General features: G+C 47.7%; 1 protein-coding gene across 5 annotated transcripts in view; it reads left to right on the plus strand.

The window, feature by feature from the left end:
- The window catches only part of NFAT5 (nuclear factor of activated T cells 5), a 117,582-nt gene extending 94,236 nt beyond the window's left edge, over positions 1–23,346 (plus strand). For all 5 annotated transcript variants that reach the window (XM_066584136.1, XM_066584138.1, XM_066584137.1 and 2 more), the window contains 4 exons: positions 12,544–12,692; positions 14,658–16,932; positions 17,287–17,513; positions 18,927–23,346. In XM_066584136.1, the coding sequence (XP_066440233.1) occupies positions 12,544–12,692; positions 14,658–16,932; positions 17,287–17,510 (2,648 nt within the window). In that variant the 3' untranslated portion in view covers positions 17,511–17,513; positions 18,927–23,346. The remainder of the gene's footprint in view (positions 1–12,543; positions 12,693–14,657; positions 16,933–17,286; positions 17,514–18,926) is intronic.
- Positions 23,347–24,795: the final 1,449 nt, after the last annotated feature.

Below are 24,795 nucleotides of genomic sequence, written 5' to 3' on the forward strand. Positions count from 1 at the left end.
AGTAAGAACTCGGGATCTAACGTCCGGCCTTTCTGGGTTGTTTTTCCTTTTATTCCATACTGCTTTGTTTTATGGAAATGTAACATGATTTGTTTATCGTTGGCATAAAGAACACGGATTTCAGTCACCCCGTAGGAAAATAAGAAACATGTGATTGAGGAGTGGTATTCCTCAGCGGGGTCATCTGGGACCATGGAGCGCCGCCGCTGCCGCGCACAGTACAGCCGTGCATTAACCGGGTAGTAAAGCTGTTTACCGCCGGTCGCCTCTGGGCTGCAGCGTGCCTCCTGTTTTGCTAGACTGATTTGCATTCCCGTCCTTGCACGCCGGAGCTATGGAATGCAGTTTTGTGAATGGTGGATGTAATGGACTTGACTTGTGACTTCGAATAAAGGGGAGATAGAAAACGGTGAGGGCAAATATCCTCCACTAATTCCTTAAACACACAAGTACTGGTGGGAACTTCCAAGCCCCATAGAAAGTGTATAGGCCAGGTGACGGGGGGCATGTTGACGCGGGGCAGCGCTACCCAGCTGCAGAGGTATTCTCTGTGCCAGACAGTCATAAAACAACGTAGTGTTTGTGGCCCGCTCAGAATAGCGAGACAGACATGGAGTCTTTGCCAAGGAGCTCCTGTATGAAAAATTCCTTTAAAATGACTTTGTAAACCTCAGAGAAGCTTAGAAACAGTTCCTGTTTTTCCTGTCCGAGGCCGGCCAAGAAAATAAGATGTCTCATAATTTCCTCAAATAGAAAATCAGACCCGAAGAGACGACGTAAACTGAAGAAAGGCAGATGGGATTAACGCTAGACGAAGCCTAAGCAGACGGCCATGAGATGTGGAACCACTGTCATTCGTCAGCATGTATAACGGTAGACGAGATCAGGGGTATATTATAAGGATGAGAGAGAAGGGGAAAGTTACGTAGAAAGGGCGATGACTGTAGGAAGGAGAGCATCATGGGTAAAGAAGGATAAAAGTTCTTGTACACTTTCAACAACTGTCATCATTCCTCCAACAGTCCCCCCCCCCCCCCCCCCCCACCGATCCCCATATATGGGAATATCTGGCATGGGTTAACATTCATGTGTTTAGGGAAGTAAACCGCAGCCAGTCAGCTTATCTCCTGGGGAACAAAAGGATCAGGTGTTACAATTCAACGTCCCTAATTCTTCTCTCCCTGATATCACCTGTCGGGGAAAAGGTTGAACTGCCTCCATACAGCTCATAGAATTATCTGGCCCCCCATTGGGTCCTTAACCACCGCCCATACGTCTTTTGATGGCGCTGCATTAGAAGCCTGGTGCAAGTCTACCGTGCTAGGGAGAGCAGGTGCTCGGCTGTCGGATGTTGGGGGTCTTTGAATGTAGCGATAAACAAAAGTTTTCTCCTTTTTAAAAATTGTGAAAAAGTTGCAAGAAAAAAAAAACCCTACATAAATTTGGTATTATTGACCCAATCGTACCGGCCTGCAGAATTAATTTAACGTATTATTTATGGTGAAGGCCGTTAAGAATAAAAATCAGCCAGAATTGCAGATTTTGTTAGGGCTCATGTCCACAAGCAAAAGAAGAATTAAAATCCGCAGCAGATTTTGACTCTTCTCCTGCCCGCGGATCCGCATCCCATAGGGATGCATTGACCACCCGCGGGTAGATAAATACCCGCGGATGGTCAATAAAAGGGATTTAAGAAAAAATGGAGCATGAAAAAATCTGGACCATGCTCCATTTTCATGTGGGTCTCCCGCAGGGACGGCTCCCGCGGGCTTCTATTGAAGACAAAAATCAGATTTTACTCACCCGCTCCGTTTCTTCTCTTCGCCGCCGCGTCATCTTCTCTCAGTCGCGGCCTCGCAGAGCTCCGTCAATGGAAAAATAAAAATGCTGTGGCTCTTGGAACGCCGCGACACAAATGGAAATCTTTAATAAAAAAAAAAGGTAATTGTAAACCTTGAAAGATTTGGTATCGCTGGAATTGTGCCAACTCTGAATTTTTTTTTTCCCCCAATCCCCCTATACAAAATTCATAAACGTTCTGCAATACATTATATGTAACCAAAAATGGCGCCATTAAAAAATACAACCTGTCCTGCGAAAACAAGCCCTCATGTCGAAGGAAAAATGAAAGAGTTACGGCTCCCGTAATGGGACTATGAAAAATTGGTTGGTCATTAAGGCGCAGACAGGCTTCGTCACTAAGGGGTTAAGGGAGGAATTGATAGTTAAACCTATGGGAATAAGTAGTGATGTGAAATAATGGAGATCCCAACCCCTTTAAATACTAGTTGGACTTACAGGGGTTGTCAGTAACCCTCTAAGGGGGTTCTGAATTAGGAGAGCGGGGTCCTCCGTTCAGGTTCTCATCTCTTGGCCAGAATGGAGGGTGAATAGAAAGCGTCTCTCTCTACGGAGGACCTGTCCTCCAATACCCAGACAACCTGTCGATGTGATTGGGCAATGTGTAATACTTGTATATCCCTGTGGGGGCGCTGCTAATAAATTGAACACTTCTATATGTAATTTTTATCACATATGATTGACCCGCCATCGGCTACTGGTGGTCTATATAAATACTTACCTTGATGCTTGCTATTGAAGAGTGTTGCCATGGGGTTGAGATTGGCCGTGTCTGGCAACGGTGGCAATATTTGACATCTATGAATTTTCTTCTGCTTGGCTTTGAGAGAGTTAGAAGTAAAACCTGCAGGTTAAGCAACAAATATTTTCGTTACCTTATGAACAGTGGTGGGGGGCGGAGGTTGAGGACTCCGTCTTGTGTAATGTATAGAAGAAAAGTGCTGTTGCTGGTACCCCGCTGGTCCTCGCGTGCCGGAGGAGCGGACATTGTGTTGCACTGGGTTTCCTGGTAGAACCTATTTTATTTTAGTTAGCCGAGGGTTGGAGTGAGACATTAAACGATACAGCCTTCCTGCTATTGCTTGCTTCATTCGTCTTGTGGTCCCCATGATATCTGGACGGCGCTGTCCTTAGTATAGATAGCAGCTGTGTGGAATTTTTTTTGCTCCCTTTCCTGTCATAAGAAAAAACTATATATATAGTTTACTGATGGTCAGTCTGCCTGTATTCTGCTTGTGCAGAAAGTGGCTTGATAGCCGCACACCCACACCAGAACAGCTCATAAGATAGATACAGCACCAGGACCAAGCTCATAAGATGGAAACAGCACCAAGAACAAGCTCATAAGATAGATACAGCACCAGGGCCAAGCTCATAAGATGGATACAGCACCAGGGCCGAGCTCATAAGATGGATAGAGCACCAGGGCCGAGCTCATAAGATGGATAGAGCACCAGGGCCGAGCTCATAAGATGGATAGAGCACCAGGGCCGAGCTCATAAGATGGATAGAGCACCAGGGCCGAGCTCATAAGATGGATAGAGCACCAGGGCCGAGCTCATAAGATGGATAGAGCACCAGGGCCGAGCTCATAAGATGGATAGAGCACCAGGGCCGAGCTCATAAGATGGATAGAGCACCAGGGCCGAGCTCATAAGATGGATAGAGCACCAGGGCCGAGCTCATAAGATGGATAGAGCACCAGGGCCGAGCTCATAAGATGGATAGAGCACCAGGGCCGAGCTCATAAGATGGATAGAGCACCAGGGCCGAGCTCATAAGATGGATAGAGCACCAGGGCCGAGCTCATAAGATGGATAGAGCACCAGGGCCGAGCTCATAAGATGGATAGAGCACCAGGGCCGAGCTCATAAGATGGATAGAGCACCAGGGCCGAGCTCATAAGATGGATAGAGCACCAGGGCCGAGCTCATAAGATGGATAGAGCACCAGGGCCGAGCTCATAAGATGGATAGAGCACCAGGGCCGAGCTCATAAGATGGATAGAGCACCAGGGCCGAGCTCATAAGATGGATAGAGCACCAGGGCCGAGCTCATAAGATGGATAGAGCACCAGGGCCGAGCTCATAAGATGGATACAGCACCAGGACCGAGCTCATAAGATAGATACAGCACCAGGACCGAGCTCATAAGGTAGATACAGCACCAGGACCGAGCTCATAAGGTAGATACAGCGCCAGGGCCGAGCTCATAAGGTAGATACAGCGCCAGGGCCGCGCTCGTAAGCTGATACAGCGCCAGGGCCGAGCTCGTAAGCTGATACAGCGCCAGGGCCGAGCTCGTAAGCTGATACAGCGCCAGGGCCGAGCTCGTAAGCTGATACAGCGCCAGGGCCGAGCTCGTAAGCTGATACAGCGCCAGGGCCGAGCTCGTAAGCTGATACAGCGCCAGGGCCGAGCTCGTAAGCTGATACAGCGCCAGGGCCGAGCTCGTAAGCTGATACAGCGCCAGGGCCGAGCTCGTAAGCTGATACAGCGCCAGGGCCGAGCTCGTAAGCTGATACAGCGCCAGGGCCGAGCTCGTAAGCTGATACAGCGCCAGGGCCGAGCTCATTCGTAAGACGGCTACAGCGCCAGGGCCGAGCTCATTCGTAAGACGGCTACAGCGCCAGGGCCGAGCTCATTCGTAAGACGGCTACAGCGCCAGGGCCGAGCTCATTCGTAAGACGGCTACAGCGCCAGGGCCGAGCTCATTCGTAAGACGGCTACAGCGCCAGGGCCGAGCTCATTCCTAAGACGGCTACAGCGCCAGGGCCGAGCTCATTCCTAAGGCGGCTACAGCGCCAGTGCCGAGCTCATTCCTAAGGCGGCTACAGCGCCAGTGCCGAGCTCATTCCTAAGGCGGCTACAGCGCCAGGGCCGAGCTCATTCCTAAGGCGGCTACAGCGCCAGTGCCGAGCTCATTCCTAAGGCGGCTACAGCGCCAGGGCCGAGCTCGCTCGTAAGGCGGCTACAGCGCCAGGGCCGAGCTCATTCCTAAGGCGGCTACAGCGCCAGGGCCGAGCTCATTCCTAAGGCGGCTACAGCGCCAGGGCCGAGCTCATTCCTAAGGCGGCTACAGCGCCAGGGCCGAGCTCATTCCTAAGGCGGCTACAGCGCCAGGGCCGAGCTCGCTCGTAAGGCGGCTACAGCGCCAGGGCCGAGCTCGCTCGTAAGGCGGCTACAGCGCCAGGGCCGAGCTCGCTCGTAAGGCGGCTACAGCGCCAGGGCCGAGCTCGCTCGTAAGGCGGCTACAGCGCCAGGGCCGAGCTCGCTCGTAAGGCGGCTACAGCGCCAGGGCCGAGCTCGCTCGTAAGGCGGCTACAGCGCCAGGGCCGAGCTCACAAGATGGATACAACCAAAGAAACAAGTTCCTAGTCTAAATACGGTAGTATAACTAAGTAATATTGTTGCGGGGGGCACTGATGGGCTGACAGTGGTGCCTCGGAACATCCGAAATGAGGAGATGGAGCCAGGAGGAGGATGATTCACGTAGCTCCACAAGCACAGTGTCGCTCATAGGAAGATGATTATCTGGTTAGACGGACCTAAGGTGGTGATCGCGGGCAATCTGCATCTGCCTGGTGCCCTCCCCTCCTACAAGCTTGGTGGTCAGTGCCCTGTGTGAGTGCATCAGCCGCATGTAGCTAAGGCCAAGCATGTATCTTGAGGAGAGAGTTATAATGCATGACGAGCATGCCCTGTGCCCAGCCGGCATCCGCACGTACCTGCTTTTCTTCTTGGCTGGCCGTACTGCGGATGGTCCTCACAGCGAGCCATCGGACATGCGCAGTAGAGTTTTTGCTGTGGAATCCGAAATCCACCCGTGTGCAGCCGGCCTTAAAGTGACAGTGACAGCTCGGGGTTTGGGCAACATGAACTGGTGACAGGTTCCCTTTAAAGACTGTCCAGTCTTAGTTTGCACTTTTTACCATTTAGACAATAATAGTCAGTCTGCCCCACTGTATTAAAAGCAGATTTATACTTCAAGTGGATATAACATTGTGTATTTCAGTATCCTGTACCCCATATACCCGGGAAGCTTTATGGCCTTACTGGAATAGCTCTTTAACGACCATGTTTGTGATGCTAAATACTTCCAGGATTTGATTAGAGGAGTCAATGTCCATTCTTTGATGTGGAGGGATGGGAATAAGCCTGCCCTGAGTGCGCCCAGATAGATGCAGACCCCCTTTCCTGCCAGCCCTTGGACAGGAAGGGGCGCTCCTGGGCCCGGCCACTTGTGATCACTCATGTTCTGCTCTTTCCTGGCCGCACTTTGGAGCCTTTTCAAAGGTTCCCACATAGATTGGGAGAGCAGAATGTATCTGCTAAGTGAGGGAACAGATGGGAATGTGAGAGGTTTTGCCACAACCGTCTCTCAGCGTCTTTTCAGATTAAACAGATCTATTTTTGGTCTTTGAGCAAATATTCCGTGTGCGCTGCTGGCTGCCGGCCATCCTCTTCACCAGCCCGCCGAGCCGCTTACAGGGAGACGCACCAATGTCGTGCAGACAACACAATATGGGAATTCTTTTATGGCAACAGAGCGGCTTCCATCCAAACTCACACGGAGGTATTTGCAAAAAAACGTCCTCCCCTCTTGCATGGCCCGCCGTGCCGTCTGCAATAAGCTGCTATATACGATACGCTTTCCAGTTTTTAAAAATCCTCATTCGCTGTTGCTATTGACGACCATTGGGGTCCGTTCACACGCTGCAGATTAGTTGCAGACGTTTCCCCATTCATCGAAATGGGAATTGCAGAAAGCCGTGCACACGCTAAGCCCGATTACATGTAAGGGTGCAGAAAGCTATGTAACACATCTGATGCGTGTGAACTTACTCTTACAGCCGTCACCCAGCTTTCCTTATTAGCAAGTCCCCCTACTTGTGCAGACACGCCACCCTCGCTCCTGAATCGCTGCAAGACCAGACAGATTACCTGCTTAGAGATAAACCTAGGGCAGTGATGGGCAACTTTTTGAGCTCGGTGTGTCCAAATTCGCCAAAAAACCGAGCATAACTCGGGTGCTGTGTCACTTTGAGGAAAAAAATCATAAATTTGTGATATTTATGGTTTAACCCTCTCCAATCCACTGTCTGACGTCTGAAGACATTTTGATTGAAGGCTGTACAGCTTCTGATGTCAGAAGACGTCCAGCAAGGTATTCGTACTGTATATTACTGGCCGCTCTGTTGTCGGGGGCCTCTCCAGCATGTCACATACCGCAGTACTGGCTCTAGCCAGCAGATGGTGCCATTGTAAAATGCCAGAAAGAGAAAGCCCCCTAGGAAACCCTGAATCCCAAATTGGATTGCAAAGGGTTAAATAACAAAAATTTATAATTGTAATGTATAACTGTAGTTAATAAACCCCAAACACCCATAGCACAGGCCCTCACCTCTCGTTGCCTCCACAGCGTCCCCCCAGCATTAACTACCCCTCACAGAGGGCCCCCAGCAGCAACAGCGGCCCCCGAGCATTAACTGCCCCCCACAGCGGCCCCCCAGCAGTGACTGACCCCCTACAGTGGCCCCCAGCAGCAACATCGCCCCCCAGCAGAGACAGCGCCCCCCCCCCCAGCTGTGACTTACCCCCACAGCGGGCCCTCAGCAGCAACAGCGGCCCCCCAGCAGTAACTGCCCCCCACAGCGGCCCCCCAGCAGTAACTGCCCCCCACAGCGGCCCCCCAGCATTAACTGACCCCCACAGCGGCCCCCCCAGCATTAACTGACCCCCACAGCGGCCCTCCAGCATTAACTGACCCCCACAGCGGCCCCCCAGCAGTGACAGTGCCCCCCAAGACCCATATACTTACCTCCTAGAAGCTCCGCTTCTCCTGTGCCCGGCGCGCCACTAGCACAGATAATCTCCGGCGCACACTGTGACGTCAGTGTGCTGCCGGATGCCTCCTCCCCCGGATTCTCCCGCGGAACCAACAGGTAGGAAACGTCGGGGGACGGGGGGAGGAGGAGGATCCCGGCTGCACACTGACACTACAGTGTGCATCGGGATCAGCGCTGCTAGTAGTGCTGGTTAGTGAATAACAGCAGGGGAGCCGCAGCCCCTGCTAGTATTCACTAACCGGGTAAGCGGCCACGTGTCAGCTACTATGGCTACGCGTGTCAGTGCTGACACGCGTGTCATAGGTTCGCCATCACAGACCTAGGGCCAGCGGAATATCGCATCGGAGTCCAACATGGCATCCTCCAAAGACCTCATACTCACCTCTCCGGATCAGCCGCGCGATTCCCGTCTGGCGAGCTGCAGTGCAGCGCATGACGCGTAATCACAACGGAAGTATCACGTGACGGACGGCTGCCATTGACTACCATGGAAGCCGGCTGCGTGTTTTTCCACGGCAATTAGAACATGCCGCGACATCTTTTACGCTGCGGAATTCTGCAGCGTGAACATTGAAAGGCAGAAAGCTATAAGGTTCAATAGAACTTAATAGCTGCGGGAGAACGCCACGGATTTCCGCCATGTGAAACCCTGCAGGAATCTGTCTGTGGGAATTAGGCCTAAAAGACAAAGCGTCCAACTCATTTTCACTTAAGGCCACATCAGCATTATGGTTGCGTTTAAAGGGCTGTTTATAATTGTAAGATTGTATAAATGTGACTACTCTTTAAAATGTTGTTAAATAGCCTGAGACCCCATCAGAGATGTTATGGTGCGCCACTTGGTCAGTAAAAGGCCAGTGTCCTAGAATGGTAGAGTTGGAAGGGACCTTCAGGGTCATCGGGTCCAACCCCCTGCTCAGTGCAGGATCACTAAATCATCCTAGACAGATGTCTGTCCAGCCTTTTTTTGAACACTTCCATTGAAGGAGAACTCGCCACCTCCCGTGGCAACCTGTTCCACTCATTGATTGTCTAATATCTAATCTGTGTCTCCTCCCTTTCAGTTTTATCCTATTGCTTCTTGTCTTTTATTGTGCAGATGAGAATAGGGCTGATCCCTCTGCACTGTGACAGCCCTTCAGAGATTTGTAGACAGCTATTAAGTCTTCTCTCAGCCTTCTTTTTTGCAAGCTAAACATTCCCAGATCCTTTAACCGTTCCTCACAGGACATGATTTGCAGACTGCTCACCATCCTGGTGACTCTTCTCTGAACTTGCTCCAGTTTGTCTGTCTTTTTTAAAGTGGTGTGCGCAGAACTGGAAACTGTATTCCAGATGAGGTCTGACTAAGGAAGAGTAGAGGGGGATAATGACCTCACGTGATCTAGACTCTATGCTTCTCTTAATACATCCCAGAATTGGGTTTGCCTTTTTGGCTGCTGCATCACATTGTTGACTCATGTTCAGTCTGTGATCTATTAGTATACCCAAGTCTTTTTCACACATGTGCTGCTGCTTAGCTCAATTCCTCCCATTCTGTATGTGCTTCTTTCATTTTTCTTGCCCAGATGTTGGACTTTGCATTTTTCCTTGTTAAATACCATTCTGTTGGTCGCCGCCCACTGTGCAAGCTTTTCTAGATCTTTTTGAATACTCTCCCTCTCTTTCCCTAGTGTTAGCTATCCCTGCTAGCTTTGTGTCATCGGCAAATTTAATCAGTTTCCCAACAATTCCCTCCTCCAGATCATTTATAAAACTGTTGACCAACACTGGGCCTAGGACAGAGCCTTGTGGTACCCCACTTGACACATTCTTCCACTTGGATGTGCAGCCATTTATGACCACTCTTTGAGTACGATCAGTCAGCCAGTTGTGAATCCACCTAACAGATTTCTTGTCAATCCCATATTTGGTCATTTTTTTCAATACGTATGGTATGAGATACAAATGCTTTAGTAAAGTCAATATATACTATATCCACCGCATATACCTGATCAACCCAGTTGGTGATTCTATCATAGAAGAAAATTAGATCCGTCTGGCATGACTTGTTTGTTACAAACCCATGCTGGCTCTGGTTAATTACTCCATTCTCATCTAAGTACTTACATACATGCTGCTTAATAATTTGTTCAAAGACCTTTCCCCCATCCTTTAGGGCCAGGTTAGATAACCACCAGCCTCTTCCACCTCCTCAGCTCCTAACTTCCTACCTTGGAGGGTGGCTGGGTAGGGCTGGCAGAGCTCTGCCAGCGTCTTTAAGTTACTGAACAGAGCGGTGTGGAGGAACATGCTGGACCTCAGAATCCAAGATGGCACTTGATCCCAGTGCTGGTGTCGCGCCCTTTGTCAAGCACTGGCTGTGTCTTCCAGAGACAGTGGAGAGCCGATCCCTCTGTGTCTGGACCTCATGGGTTACATATAATGACATGGCGGACCCTAAGGCCACTCTCACACATGCGTTCAGTTAAACTTCACTCGAAACCGTGGCATTTTACTCTGATTTCAAGCTGCATTTTTGAACGCATGGTGCAGCGCTTTTTAACGCACCCTATCATTGTGATGAGGTACGTTAAAACTGAAAAAAACGGAACAGACAGTGCTTGAAAATCATGTCGTTAGAAGCTACGCGTTCGAGGGCACGTCTGCGAGGACTCATTGAAATCAATGTGAGCGTTATATCACGATTAGCGCGGCGCTTGGGACGCCACAGTAATCATGGTAAAAAGCGACATTAGGGCTCATTCACACACGTGTATTTGGGCTGCATATTAAGTGCTTTTTTTTCTTTTCTTTTTTTAACACACATTACATACAGTGCCAAAACCCCATTAATTCACATTGGGCCGTTCAGACCGCGTTCTTCATATGTGCGCGTGGGCTATTTGGGTGCATATTATAGTCTGTGGGTGCATAAAATACGCAGTGAATGTTACCTGCGTATTTGCTGCATACTGCGACTCACGCACGTAAAAAATATACTCTTAATATGCAGCCGAAATCCGCTCGTGGGAGTTGTAATGGTAATTTTATGAATAGGCACAGTGTAATGCTTAAATTACCCTGTGGGGGGCGTTGTAGGGAAATGGAACAATAGATATCCGATTTCCCCACAGATTTCGGCTGATCGCTGTTTGTGATCGGTTTATTGTCGAGGCCGTTTTCTAAAAGGTAAAGATTGATTACAATGACATCCCAGGAACTGGGGCTGTGTGAGTTTATTGCCTGGTGCCACCCATTCTATCGCCCCTCTACCGTGTTCCATGATAGACACGCCGCTACTGGCACACTGTGCGTTGGTAGTCGGACTGCATGCTGCTTTCCTATTGGCCAGCACTGCTCACATGACCAAAAAGGATTGTGAGTTAAAAATTCAATGTTCTCACTCCAACTTTTCCCCAAAACCATCTGTTGAGGGAAAGTTGAGCTGTCCCCATTGGCCCTTACTGGGCTAAATCATGAATTTATAGATTAAAGGGGTTGTCCGCTTACTGGACAGCATTGCCTCTATTGATCCAACTGTGTTAAAATATCAAAAAGAGCAATACTTACCTGTTCTCTGCCGTGGGGATCCAGCGCTGTAGCCCTGCCAACCTCCCGGTGTTTGTTGTATAAGATGATATCACCGGAAGTCAACTGACTTCTGCGACCAATCGGAGGCTTCATCCTCACCACGCATTCTCCTGGCATCTGCACTCACATCCTCGGCGCTATGATGCCAGGGCTTCAGAATGGTGACCCTGCAGCCTCTGATTGGCTGCAGCGGCTGGGTGTCTTCCAGTTAATGAAATCTTCAACAGCCAATGCTGGGAGGATGGCAAGGCTACAGCGCTGGATCTCCGCAGCAGAGGAGGGGTAAGTGCTGCTCTTGGAGTTGGAAGGGACCTCCAGGTTGTTCGGGTCCAACCCTCTATTTAGTGCAGGATACACAAAATCATCCCAGACAGATGTCTGTCCAGCCTTTGAACACTCCCATTGAAGGAGAACTCACCACCTCCTGTGGTAGCCTGTTCCACTCATTGATCACCCTCACTGTCTAATATCTAATCTGTGTCTCCTCCCTTTCAGTTTCATCCCATTGCTTCTAGTCTTTCCTTGTGCAGATGAGAATAGAGCTGATCCCTCTGCACTGTGACAGCCCCTCAGATATTTGTAGGCAGCTATTAAGTCTCCTCTCAGCCTTCTTTTTTGCAAGCTAAACATTCCCAGATCCTCTAACCGTTCCTCATAGGACATGATTTGCAGACCGCTCACCATCCTGGTGACTCTTCTTTGAACTTGCTCCAGTTTGTCTATGTCTTTTTTAAAGTGGGGTTGGAACTATAGGAGTAATGTTGTCTGGTAACTGGACAACCTCTTTAAAGAGTCCTGGACAAACAAAAATGGCCGAACCGCATCTCCGACTGCCTGATGCACACTGTGTATTAGTATGCATTGGTAGTCTAAGACCCTACATGTTGCTCTGACTGGTCAGTGCTGATCATAAGGACCGCACTGGTCAATCAAAGCGGTTGTAGTGTTTTAGACTAATGATGCCTACTGATACGCAGTGTACACCAGGTAGTCAGAGAAGTGGTGCGGCCATCTTTATTTTCCAGGCCCATAGGGCGCTTTAATAATGCCCCTCTGTCATTCATACTATGTGATAATACCATATATAAATCGGAATTCTGGTTACATTTACGTATCTGGTGGCCGTGACTCCGATTATTAGTACCTGTATTATTTCTATAGATGATCGATATCCTGAAACCATTACATTTTACGTAGGGCCTATTCAAGTGACCGGCTTATTAAGTTTCTCATGCAGCTCGTATTCTTTCTCCTTTCCTCAGCCGCAACTCCACCTGGATGTAACATCGACCAAGTGACTTTGCTTCCCCCTGCCCGAGGCTCTCCGCACAAGTCAAGCAACATAATCAAAAATGAAGACGTGGCTCCCATGGAGCTAACCGGAGACCAGCGATCATCTCCCCTGTACAAGGTACGTCTAGCATTCCCGATGAATGTCTGATAGCTGGCACCATTCACTGTAAGGGTTTCCCGTAACGTTGCAGCTGATCTGCGTAAGCACAAGTGGATTACCACCCGTTGCTGCGTTGCAACTGAACATGCCATTGTTGCATGAGGTAGGTTCAGATGCAGACAGCAGTAATCCACATGCACTGGATGGGTAAAAACTGATGGCCGGACCCCCACTGATCCTGAAAATGGGGGACCCGTGTCCTCCCATTTTTCAAAACAGGATCACTTTTTCCAATTTTTGTAACGTTGCAGGGAATGGGCCGCTAGTCAAGCTTGTATGGCCACGGCTCCATGCATTTCAGTGGGGCTGACCGCTATGCTAGGCTTTTCTTGTCAGCCCCATTAAAAGGAATGAAGCAGCAGCCACAGCGCCAATCATTTCAATGGGGTAGACAGAGACAGCTGAGTACAAAGTGTCTAGCAGATGGGTGAAAACTTGAAAAAAGTCTTACTCCGAAATACCCTACGCCTTTAATAAATTGATGATTGGACTAATCATAATTGTTAATCCGGGGTTACAGGCAGGTAGGAACTATTGGGGGTTGATCCAGGGATTAGTCTGATTGCCATTAGGGAGTCGGGAAGGAATTTTCCCCCAAAAGGGCTAATTGGCTTCTGCCTCTTGGGGTTTTTTTGCCTTCCTCTGGATCAACAACACAGGAGGATAAACAGGCTGGACTAGACGGACATTCCAACACAAGTCCCTGTTAAGAAGTGGCACGAGTTTTCGTTTTTTTTCTGCCACGCAAATTTCAAATCCTCAGCGGAAAGATTTGCGCTGTGAAGACAATGATGTGGATTCCCATTCAAATGAACGAAATGCTGATTTTTGACACAAACCCAACAAACCCAAAGACTAACATTTGACAGATGAAGTGGGTTATTCACTCTGTTCTTAATCTAGTAAATAAACAACCTTTGAAATAACTTCCTGCAGTTTTTTTTTTACCTATACACCAGTGAATCTGAACAGGCGAAAATGCAGTTTAAAGCATGGTGGAAGACCAGAGCATCCGCTTCAGTGTATGAGGCTCCAGTAGGCAGTGCAGCTAAACTCGCAGACTGTAGCTGTGCCCACCTCGAAGCATAAACCCAAAGGTGGAAGCTAAAATATGATTTCCAAGACCAACAAAAATCAAATAGCCTAACATAGAATTGGCAGTGCTGCAGCGCCCTCTAATGGTAAAACATTTCCACTTGCCTGTTTGTGAAGAATCTTTTGCTAGCTGTTTCCACTCGTGGCAGGAAAAACGCAGCATGCTTCATTCTGTGCAGTTTTCTGCACAGCGGTTTTCCATCCCGCGGACCTTCTGCAGTGACCTAGCTATAGTGCGGCTTTCTCTGTCTTGCACATGCACTCCAGCGCAATGGCTCGCAGTACAGAGGAAGAAGAACCCGGACAGTGTAAGCGGGGTCATCGGCCTGGCACAGGGTCGGACCCCGCATGCAGGTTCCCACCCTGTCGTGCGCAGGAGGCCGTAAACAGGTTTTGTAGCTCAGTCCCTTTCAATAGGTGGCGCTGCAGAGGTATTGTTCCATCTTCCTTATTTGCATATATTTCCCAGAGGAGCATGAATGGCCTTATAAGTCTCCTCACACACCTTCTAGGTGCTCTCCTTAAGGTGGGATGATACCCTTCCAGTCCCATTCAAGTGATGAGCAGGGCTGAGCTGCAGTACCTGGTACAGCCTTTACAGAAGGGACGGAGCTGTGACTGGTCAACAATGAAGAGGCCGCGGTTCAGCAAGGGTGAAGGGAGTCAGATCTTCATCAGTTCTGCACACCCCTTTTAAAGCACATGGTATTAGCGGCCTTTTTGTGGCTGCACCGTTTTCGCTCTAGTCTTGTGTCAGTACTTTGATATTGTTTTGCACATTGTGTTTCATAATCCAAGTGCTCCATATTTTTTTTTTGCTTTCCACAGACATCAAAGATTGTTGTATCTGCCCAGCAAAACCTGGAGAGCTCGCCTGCCAGTGGGTCTTTTTCACCTTCTGTGTCCCACCTCCACACTGAAAATGACCAGCAGACCCCAATTCAGGTGCAAGTTTTCAGCCCGGAGCCGCTGTCCACCCTTCAGCCTCAAGACATTGCTCAGCCCAGTGGCTTCCAAGCGTCGCCTCCCAGCCAGAATGAGGATTCCATCATGCAGCAAACAACTGCATTTCAGGCCATGGAGTCTCAGACCCGAGATGCTCTGCAATCCGATAGGACAATGGTCGCCCTTTCACAGATGGCGGAAGCGTCCCAACAGGCTCAGCAACCGGCATTACAGGACCAGGCCCAGACTTTACAGCAGCAGATCTCTACCAGCTTATTCTCCCCATCTAGCAGCCAGATGCAAAACACCATTCATCAGCTACAGTCTGGGGGCTTCCAGTCCGGGGTCAGCGGCAGCAGCACAGACGTGGACCTGGTCCAGCAAGTTCTGGAGGCCCAACAGCAGTTATCCTGCGTCTTGTTTTCTAGTCAAGGTGGGAGTGAAGACAAGCAATCTGCAATGGGACAGGTAGAAGAACAGATAAAGACTGGGATATTTCAACTTATTGGCTCAATGCAGAATACTCCCAATCAAAGTATCTTTTCTTCCCCTGATTCTGTGCATAGCAGACCAGAAAACGTCCTCTCTGGTAGACCGGAAAGTCTTCTCCAGCAAGCAGAGAACTCCATGACAAGTCAACAGCAAGCTATGGAAACCACTGCATCCATGGTCATGGAGATGCAGCAAAGTATCCACCAAGCTGCGGGACCAATGCAGTCTGACATATTCCAAACTCAGAGTCCTGGTGCAGGAAACATCCAATCGCCGGTGTTTCAACAAAGTTCTCACTTAATGAGCGGCCTCACTGCCAGTGAAGAGATGCAAATGCAGTGCGATATGTTCTCCACACCTGGAGTCACTGGGAATGATGGCGGAACGGGGCAGCAGCAAGTATCTGCCTCCGGCTCCAGTCTCTTCCAGTCTTCCGCTACGACTGATAACGATAACTCACCGGGTCAGACCGAACAGATGCAGAGCAGCGTTTTCCAATCCATTGTCCAGATGCAGCACAGTGGAGAAGGACAAACCCAAGTCAACCTCTTCTCCCCTGCGGAGGACATGCTTGGGGTGCAAACAACCGGTAGCCAGCAGCAAGGGACTGGCCTGTACCAACAAGCTGGGGACATGATGGCCCTCCAGCAAGGTAACTTTCTTCAGCAGTCTCCACACTCGCATGCTCCACTCTTCCACTCCCAGAATACCATAGCTGATAACCAGAATTTGGCTCAAGAAACCCAAGGAAGTCTCTTTCACCCTTCGGGCACCATCGGGCAGCATCAGAGTTCCTCTTCTTCCCAAGAGCAGATGCAGTCTTCACTTTTCCATCCACAGGAATCGATTGCCTCTCCTCCGGAGCAGTCGGCCACAAACCTTTACGCTATGAGCTCTTTACAGAGCAGCCAAGTGCCTCAAGAGAAGCCGCTATCATTCTTCTCGAGCCAGAACTCCCTCCCGCAGCTCCAGGGAGGAACGAGCCCAGAGCAGCAAGCGGCATTCCAGCAGCAAGCCCAATTGTCTCATATACAGAATTCAGCCATTGCCCAGGAGCAGCAACAGCAGTCGCCGCAGAACCTGTTCCAAGCGCAGAACCAACAGACTTCTCTTTTCCAGACGACTCACTCCATGGTCGGCATGCAAGGCAGTCCTTCACCTCACGAGCAGACGCAGAATATCCTTTTTAGCGCACAAAGTTCTATGGTCAATATGGCTGCACAAGAGCAGCAGCAAAATATGCTGTTCAATCAGAGCCAGGAACCAATGGCTACCCAAGAGCAACAAAACCAGGCCTTATTTCATGCCCAAAACATGGAGTTCCAGGCTCAGAGCCCAGTGACCTCCCAGCATGAGCAACAGCAGTCACCCATGTTTCATAACTCCCCGCAACTCCAGCTCGTTCAAGCCTCCCCCACATCTCCCGAGCAGCAGGTGACATTATATATGTCCCCGGCCTCCATGTCCGCCTTGCAGAACAGTATGGGTCAACAGGAGCTGCAACAGACCAGCATGTACTCTCAGTCCATCCAGGGGACCACTCCGCCTCCTCAGCAACAAGCTGCCATATTCCACAGCTCAGCAGGGGGTGCCATGAGTCAGATGCAAGGTGCACCAGCGTCGTCTCCACAAGCCAGTGGGATGTTCCTCTTTGGAATCCAGAACAGTGAGTTGTGACCAATTACGCTATATAACTGAGTCATTTGCAAGCACTATAGTTATCATTAGTTGCTCATATTCGGAACTGCATGCTACGGGCTTCTCCTTAGCTTTCAACATCCCCTGCTGGTTCAGTGTCTTTAGAGCATAAATGGCCACGGAGCAATGTGGGAAATACAAGGTCTTATCTTCTGTTTTCAGGGGGACCTTGATTGAAATATTTTGGTAGCATTTACCCTTTTCCTTGCTTATTACCGGGGAAGTTGGGACCAATTACAGTTTAATTACGTTTATAATAAGGCTTTATTGTAGCATTTATAAAGAAATGACCCTTTATATCTAATTCCACATTCTCATGCAGATTGTAGTCAGCTGATGTCTTCAGGAGCTGGACCACTGCCTGATCAGATGATGGCGCTAGCTCAGTCAGGCCAGTCCCAAGGAGATGGACAGTCAGTGACCACACTCCTATCCCAGCAAATGAATGACAATTCCTCAATGACAACAGATCAGAACATGGAGAAAATCAGCGACTTACTGGTGTCTCTACACAACCAGGGGAACAATATGTCCAGTTCTTTCTAAATGGTAAGTGGACAAGATGAGTATCTACCATTGTATAGGTAAAAGAGTTTAGGTTCCCTGTTTGAGGTTTCCCCTTCCTCTATCAGCCAGTGTAACATAAATAAATACCCCTAGTCACAGTCAGGAACAGGCATACACTACCACTATAAAGACACTATACAGTGACCATATAATGGTCAGGGGCGCTGCAGAATATACAAGAGGATACATCAACCAGACACAGGTGCAATACATAAAAATGACATCCAATGCCTCACTGGTGGAGTCGTTCTCTCTTTCCTTTTCTTCTCCATTCGGTGTAGACCACCATGATGACTTTCCTGACTACACTGCAAAATTAATTCACAGCTCATAAATAAACTAGTTCAGAGGTCTTGTCTGGGGTCTGAGTTATTTAAGGTAGTTTGTTGTGGGATCTGATTAATCAGATTCCAGACCAGACTACCTAAATTGATCAGACCCTAGAACAGACACTATTGGAAAACTGAGCAAGAATCAAAAGTAGTATTTATTTCCATATGTTAATGCATAGCAGGGCCTCCTTTGGATCTAATGACATTGGATTTTCTCCTTGGCATACTTTCTACTTACATCTGATACACTCCAGCTGGTATTTCCCTCCATTCATCCCGCAACTGGATGGCAAGTTCTCTCAAAGTAGATTGACCCTGCATGTATTTCATGACTTGACATTCAAGTTCAGCCCAAAGATGTCCAATAGACTCTGTCCAGACCAGTCCAGTTGTGGGACATCCATATCCTGAAACCAGCGTAAAACAGCGTTGGATTTGTGGCCAGGTGCGTTGACTTATTGGAAGTATGGCCGACCATTCCCAGAGTATTAGCACATTGTCAGCAGCACGTTACTGTCTAGAATGTCAAGGTGATTCTTTATGTTCATGGTTCTTGTCACTACAACCAGTGGACTGAGACCACACCACGTAAAGCATCCTCCCACCATAATGGAAGCTCTGCCATACCTAACAGTTGACACAACACACTTAGGCAGAAGGCGGTCCCCAGGATCCTCCGCACCCAGGTACATCCATCTGATTTGAAGATGGAGTAGCATGATTCGTCACTCCTAGAGAAAGTTCTTTCATTGTTCAACTGTCCAATGACTATGCTACTTGTACCATTGTAGACAGGCCAGCAGATCTTCTTTGAGAGAACTCACCAGACATTTGCAGGACGAATGGAGGGAAATATCAACTGAAGTGTATGAGATGTTAGCAAAAAGTAGTCTTGCCCCCTTATCCATGTGATCATAGGGTTCCTATTAGTTGGTATGCCACGGACCAAACACATTCATGGCATTTCATATCGGGAAGTCATTTGTATGTTAGAAGTTAAACATCTGCTAAAGGGGTTTGTCCTATTTTCACATATTTACCACTTTTCTATTCTGTCTTTCAGGTGCGGCCAGCGCATTATCCAATGCGGTTAGAGTAAAACTGGATTCTTCTGTTTATAGGTCATCCAAGTAGAAACGGCTATTAGTGTTGTGTTCCTCGACTCAATACTCCTTTCTTCAGTATTTAGCGACCAAGACTACAAAGCTAATATGATGTCATACTCCAGAAAGCCGAAACCCTTGAGCCCCCGCAAGGGACACTCAGCCATTAGGGCTTTCTCCAGTGGTTGTAATGTTTACCTCTTATTTCATCTTTTGTCCGTGTGTTTTATGTAGGCGTGTATGTATGTATGTATATATAAATATGTACATAATATATATATTTTTCTTCCTATATATTTTTCGCCCCCCCAAAGGAATCCATTTAATCTCCCTCCCAAGAAGCTGTGATAGTGTATGCTTATTGCCTATACCTGTTGTATTGCAGAGCGGTCTGTGTTGGCAAGTGAGGCAGCTTGAGATACCGCTCGTTGCAGAACGGGCCTGGATCTAGAATGTACGTCTTATGCTACCGTGGCCCTATCAATGGGTCCCTACGGCACTTGGACATGGTTTTCCATTCTAGTGTGAGGGGCAAGCAATGCTGCACTTAAACCTGTTTTCTGCTGCCCTCTAGTGGGTGGGCAGATACAGCAACTTTTCACTTTGAGCCATGTAGATATATTTTAGTATCGAATCTGTTTCTAGTTGCTCGTTCTTCCTCCTGTGTTCTTCATATGTGTATTCTGTAATCTCTCCTCCTCCTCGGAGGCGTCGCATCTGGGATCGGACACTTTTTTGGCTTTGCTGAGCATCATAGCTGTAGCGCTAAAAAGCGGCCAGTCCCTGATTTTTAACCGTTTCAGTAGTGCAGGGTTCTTACCGATATGAAGGGAACTTTTTCAGAGCGAGGCCCGTCGGCGGCCGTTTAATTTTTTTGAATACGGTTTTCAATCGTTCGAGGTTTTTATCTAACGTGTGTTTTAATTCTTGGTTTTTTTTGGTTTTTTTTTTCGTTTATTGAAAGCTCTATTTTGTATTTAGGAAACTGGTATTTGCTACATGTACTGAACAAGGTGCGTTAGCAGAAGTATATATAATAAGTATATAAGATGAAAAGGTTTATATATAAATACTATACAGAAGATATTCTTTTTGCACACATTTGTGGCAGATTTTGTCCGTCTTTGTCTCCGTAGCTCCTTTTTGGGAAGGGGACGGGAAGAACTGGAAATGCTGCTCTTATATGGAATAGGGACGGGGGGGTATGGGGAGGCACGTAGGTCTGGGGGCGCCGATGTTTTTGCTGTTCCTTTCGGCAGTTCTTCTAGGTCTCTCTGCATCCTGACAGCCCGAGATCAACTTCATTCATAACCTTGTAAGTTTTCATACAGATTGCAGACTGACAATGACCGTTTACTGCGTAGTTAAAACCGCTGCAAGTGCTGAAGCTCCTACACAGAGCGAGGCCTCATCACACCGGCGTATTGAAGTCCGCACTTGTTTTACCTGTAGTTGCCACGTATTGCCCTGTTGCAAACCTAGAACGGAGTGGTCATGGGTTTTGATCATGTTCCATTGACCCAGATTTTGCTATCTGACTAGCTGCGTTGACTTTTTAGCTTCACGTTGAAGACTTTCCCAATATGCAGCTGCTACCCATGAAATACACATGTGAATGGGGCTTTAGGACTAATTCACACTTACGTGCGAGATTCACACTGGACGGCACATGGACACCCATCCATGTGCTGGCTGAGGCCCGTAGGCAATGGATATCGCATGTCCCACTGTCGTCCGTGATGCGGAACAGAACATGACACCATTTTTTTTTTACATGTATGAAAAAGCAGATTGCAAACACAGACTGCATCCAGGCAAAATATACAGAGCTGTGAATAAGCCCTCACTGTACTGTTGGCATAGTGCTATGTTAAAGGCCAAAGAAAAGGTACTGGTTTCTTGTACATTCTGCTATTAAGTGTCATCCTCAGATCCCAGTGAAAGTTAGGCAACGGTAGAAGCAAAACTTATACCTTCCAACACCCGCTTTAGCTATATATATATTTTCTGTATTCTTACATTTACAAAGCTGTTCATCCAATTAGTTTTCTACTAGTAATATAAACTATTTCACCCAAGTGGCTTAAGGTTACTTAGTCTTAGTAGCTTGAAAGAGTAATGGTTTCCAGATCTGGTCATTCCAGACACTGGCAACCTTTTATAAGCTAAGGAACCTCATTGATGTGCACCATTACCTGCATATTATGGAGAGATTTCTTCTTAAAACTCCATTGACTTATTCCTTAGTTTTGTGGTACTTGAAATGGAGGGACCAATTTTTTAGGGTTAGTGCTCTAAACAATCTAGAGAAAGAATATGAAATAAGTCATATCATTATATTACAGGTAGTAAATAACCTGCCGCTGTGTTCATAACAGGAGGTACACAATTATAGAAGGAGCTAATTGTGTCTTATTATGTAACATGTGGCCCCTGCCTGCAGGCCTGCTTACTGTACACACATTGTATTTAGCTGGGTGGACAGCTTGAAGAGATTATCACCTTGTATTTTTTGTAATAATACAGATTTATGACCGTGTTGTAATCACGTGACCAGAACACTAAACTTTGTCATTAACTCTTTGTGCTTCAACAAAAAAAAAAAAAATCAGAATTCCAGAAAGTAACTTTTGCTTCCACTTTAGAGCTCCAGGTTCAACCTCAGTCCTGGAGAGCCCTTTTATGAAGCAGCCGCCCTGTTGTCTTTCTCAGCACATATATATCATCAGGATGCGACAGGCTCATGGATTCAGTTATCTGTCTTTGGCCTTACATATACTATGACCATGTGGGCAGTGTGTTGGTTCTGTGTGCTGGAAGCTCAGTAATGTCTGCAGTCGTTCCTCCCTGTGATGCAAAGTAGAAAGAAGACCGTCTGTCTGGTGTCATCTGCTGGTAACTAACCTGTACTTTAACGCACGACCCACCAATGAGTCTAAGGCTATCAGCCAAAGCAGCGCTGTTACTTTGTAGGTAGCACTAGAGAGACAGTGTTCCTCCTGGAGGTGAACCAATTTGCATACTTTTTCCCAGTGAGCATTGCTGGTAAAGCTATCTATACCTGCTGGATCTCTTCAAGGAAAACCAGCCCCTTCCTCTCTACAAGCGCCGCACATTTGACTATAAGCAGATATGGACTTGGTACAGACATGGCTGTATCTGATGTCCATATTCCTTCTTATTCATAAAGGAATATTGACCTTATATACAGACCTATTAACGAACCCTATGATTTGCTCCTACAATTAGAGGAAGAAGCTTTAGGGCTATAACTAATAAGAACTGGTTTCGATCACTCATATCAGTATCAGACCTGGCTCCTAGGCTTAAACAGGCTGCATGAGTTTTTTTTTTGTCCTTTTTTCCCCTAGAAACGGCACCACTTTTATCCACAGGCTGTGTCTGGTATTGCAGCTCAACTGTATTTACTTGAATGGGGCTGGGCTGCAATAGCAAAAGTAGCCAATGGAGACCTTATTTTCTGTGGTGAAGGGCATTCAATTTGGCTATCCGACTGAAGTGTGGGATGCGACTGTCAGACTCAGTTCTGTTCTTCTGTGTCTATAAGACTAACCTCAAGCGGTCAGAGCTTGTAATTATTTAGACCGACATGCATAGAATGGTAGAGTTGGAAGGGCCCTCCAGGGTCATGGAGTCCAGCGCCCTGCTCAGTGCAGGACCTCCGTAGACAACAGGTCAGTAATATTTTCTGCTTTAGATGTAACCGATTTCTATCTTTTATACATGAAAAATTTCACTGACATTCTAAAAATCATCACCTGACAGCAAAGGTAGCGAACACCTTGGTCAACGCTGAACGACTAGTGCATCAAACACTAAGGACAGAACACTAATTTATTGCATTCACGGACACCTACAACAGACTAAGACATGCTTGGTGTCCTGGGTGAAGCCATTCCCCCTCCTTGTATCTGTACTACGCGACTTAGATTCCACCCCATCAGGCAGCAGATCCATAGAGCGCACGCTCCCGCCGTAGTGTCCGTACTTCTGCCGATGACGCTGCTGACCGCCCCCATGGACTGGTTTTCTTGATGCGTGAGAAGGGGGGTCACCCTATACCGTAGTGGTACTCTAGGGGGCATCGGGCAGACCTGCTGAGCCTCTCCATCCTCCTAGTATGAGTGAGCAGTGCAGGGCACGGCTCCGGGGTCCTGAGCAGCAGTTTATTTTATACCAGCTACACACAGTTTGTTCTGTCGAGGGGCAGAGGTATTTTTATTGTTTTTAGCAATCTTGTAATAACGTGTTAAATATTAAACAAAGGATATTTTGCTTCTATCGGGACATTTGTATACTCTTTGCAATTATATTTCTGTAAACGGCTCAAATCGATAAATAAAACATTGAAAGTTTTCAGTCTGCGTGCATCCAGTTTATTCATCAAGATGAGGTTATATATTGTACTTGTGGGGGGTCTATGAGATTATAGCAGAGGTCACCCAGCTTTACCAGGCTCCAGCATGACCTACCTGATGGCTTCCCTCCTTATATTACTACTTCACTAAGTCGAAGTCCTAAGTGCGAGTTGCACCCAAGAGACTCAGGGCAACTTGCATCAGACAGCACACGAAAAAACACACCATGTGATACCCAATATACATCTTGAGGAGACTTATAAGGTCATCCATGCTCCTCTGGGAAATATGGAAGATGGAACTACACCTCTGCAGCACCACCTATTGGAAGGCAGCATGCCTGCAAGTTAATGTTAGGCTCTTTTTATAACAATGACTGGAATTGTAGAGAGTCTAACATTAACTTGCAGGAATGCTGCCTTCCAATAGGTGGTGCTGCAGAGGTGTTGTTCCATTTTCCTTATTTGCATATTTCCCATGGGTGGTTTTAGAAGTCTTCTCACTCACCTTCTAGGTGCTCTCCCTCAGGAGAAATGATACTCTTCCCGACCCACATCATAGGCCTCTCATTAGCCAAGTCAGAAACCCACTGCACCTTGAGGAGGGGCAAAAGCCCTGAAACAGCTGTCCGTGTAAGGATCCTGGTTTGGTTTTCATTTCCCAGTCATTGTTACAAGGCTTGTATAAAGAGTCTAACATTGATTTGCAGGAATTCTGCCTTGCAATAGATGGCGCTACAGAGGTATTGTTCCATCTTCCTTATATACATGGACACAGCACGTTCACATTCATTGTATGTCCTATTTCTCATCTGGGAAACTGTATAGGAATGGGAGGCATGCTATGAGTTTTCATATGGACCATCAGTCTATGTGAAAAAACATCCATGTTGTATTGCCTCATAGGCTAGAGGGGGGCTGGGGGCTGTCCGTGGAATTACATAGACTGCACATGGCCCCAAAATACGCTAGTGTGCCAGAGAGTTAGGCAGATCTTGGAATCTGGTCTTTTAAGGAAGTAGAACAACCACACTTGTAAAATCTGGTATGGCTATTACAGTTGACACTTACCATATGCGGAAATGAACAACTAGAAAAGTAATACATAGCCCTTTTAACAACTTGGCTAAGGGACTCGGGCCCCTTCACATCTGCGTCAGGGCTCCTGCACATTCCCATTCTTCAGCTCGATCCTCTGAGCCGAACAATGGAAATACTGGAACCGCTGGATCTGGCACACGTCACAGCCCAACAGTGCCGAACGGACCCCATTGCCTGTATTCTGACCAGCATCTTACCAGGCAGAGTAGTGCAGCATGCTGCTATATTTTGTCTAGGATTTCTGTGCCAAAGGCTTCCTATGACAGATCTGAATGGCCCTTAAAAGAGATTGTGCAAAGAGCAAAAAAGTGTGCATGGCCATGGCTTGCCCCGGCAAAATCAGCTGGGAA

The sequence above is a fragment of the Eleutherodactylus coqui genome, chromosome 11, assembly GCF_035609145.1.
Source record: "Eleutherodactylus coqui strain aEleCoq1 chromosome 11, aEleCoq1.hap1, whole genome shotgun sequence".
Lineage (NCBI taxonomy): Eukaryota > Metazoa > Chordata > Amphibia > Anura > Eleutherodactylidae > Eleutherodactylus > Eleutherodactylus coqui.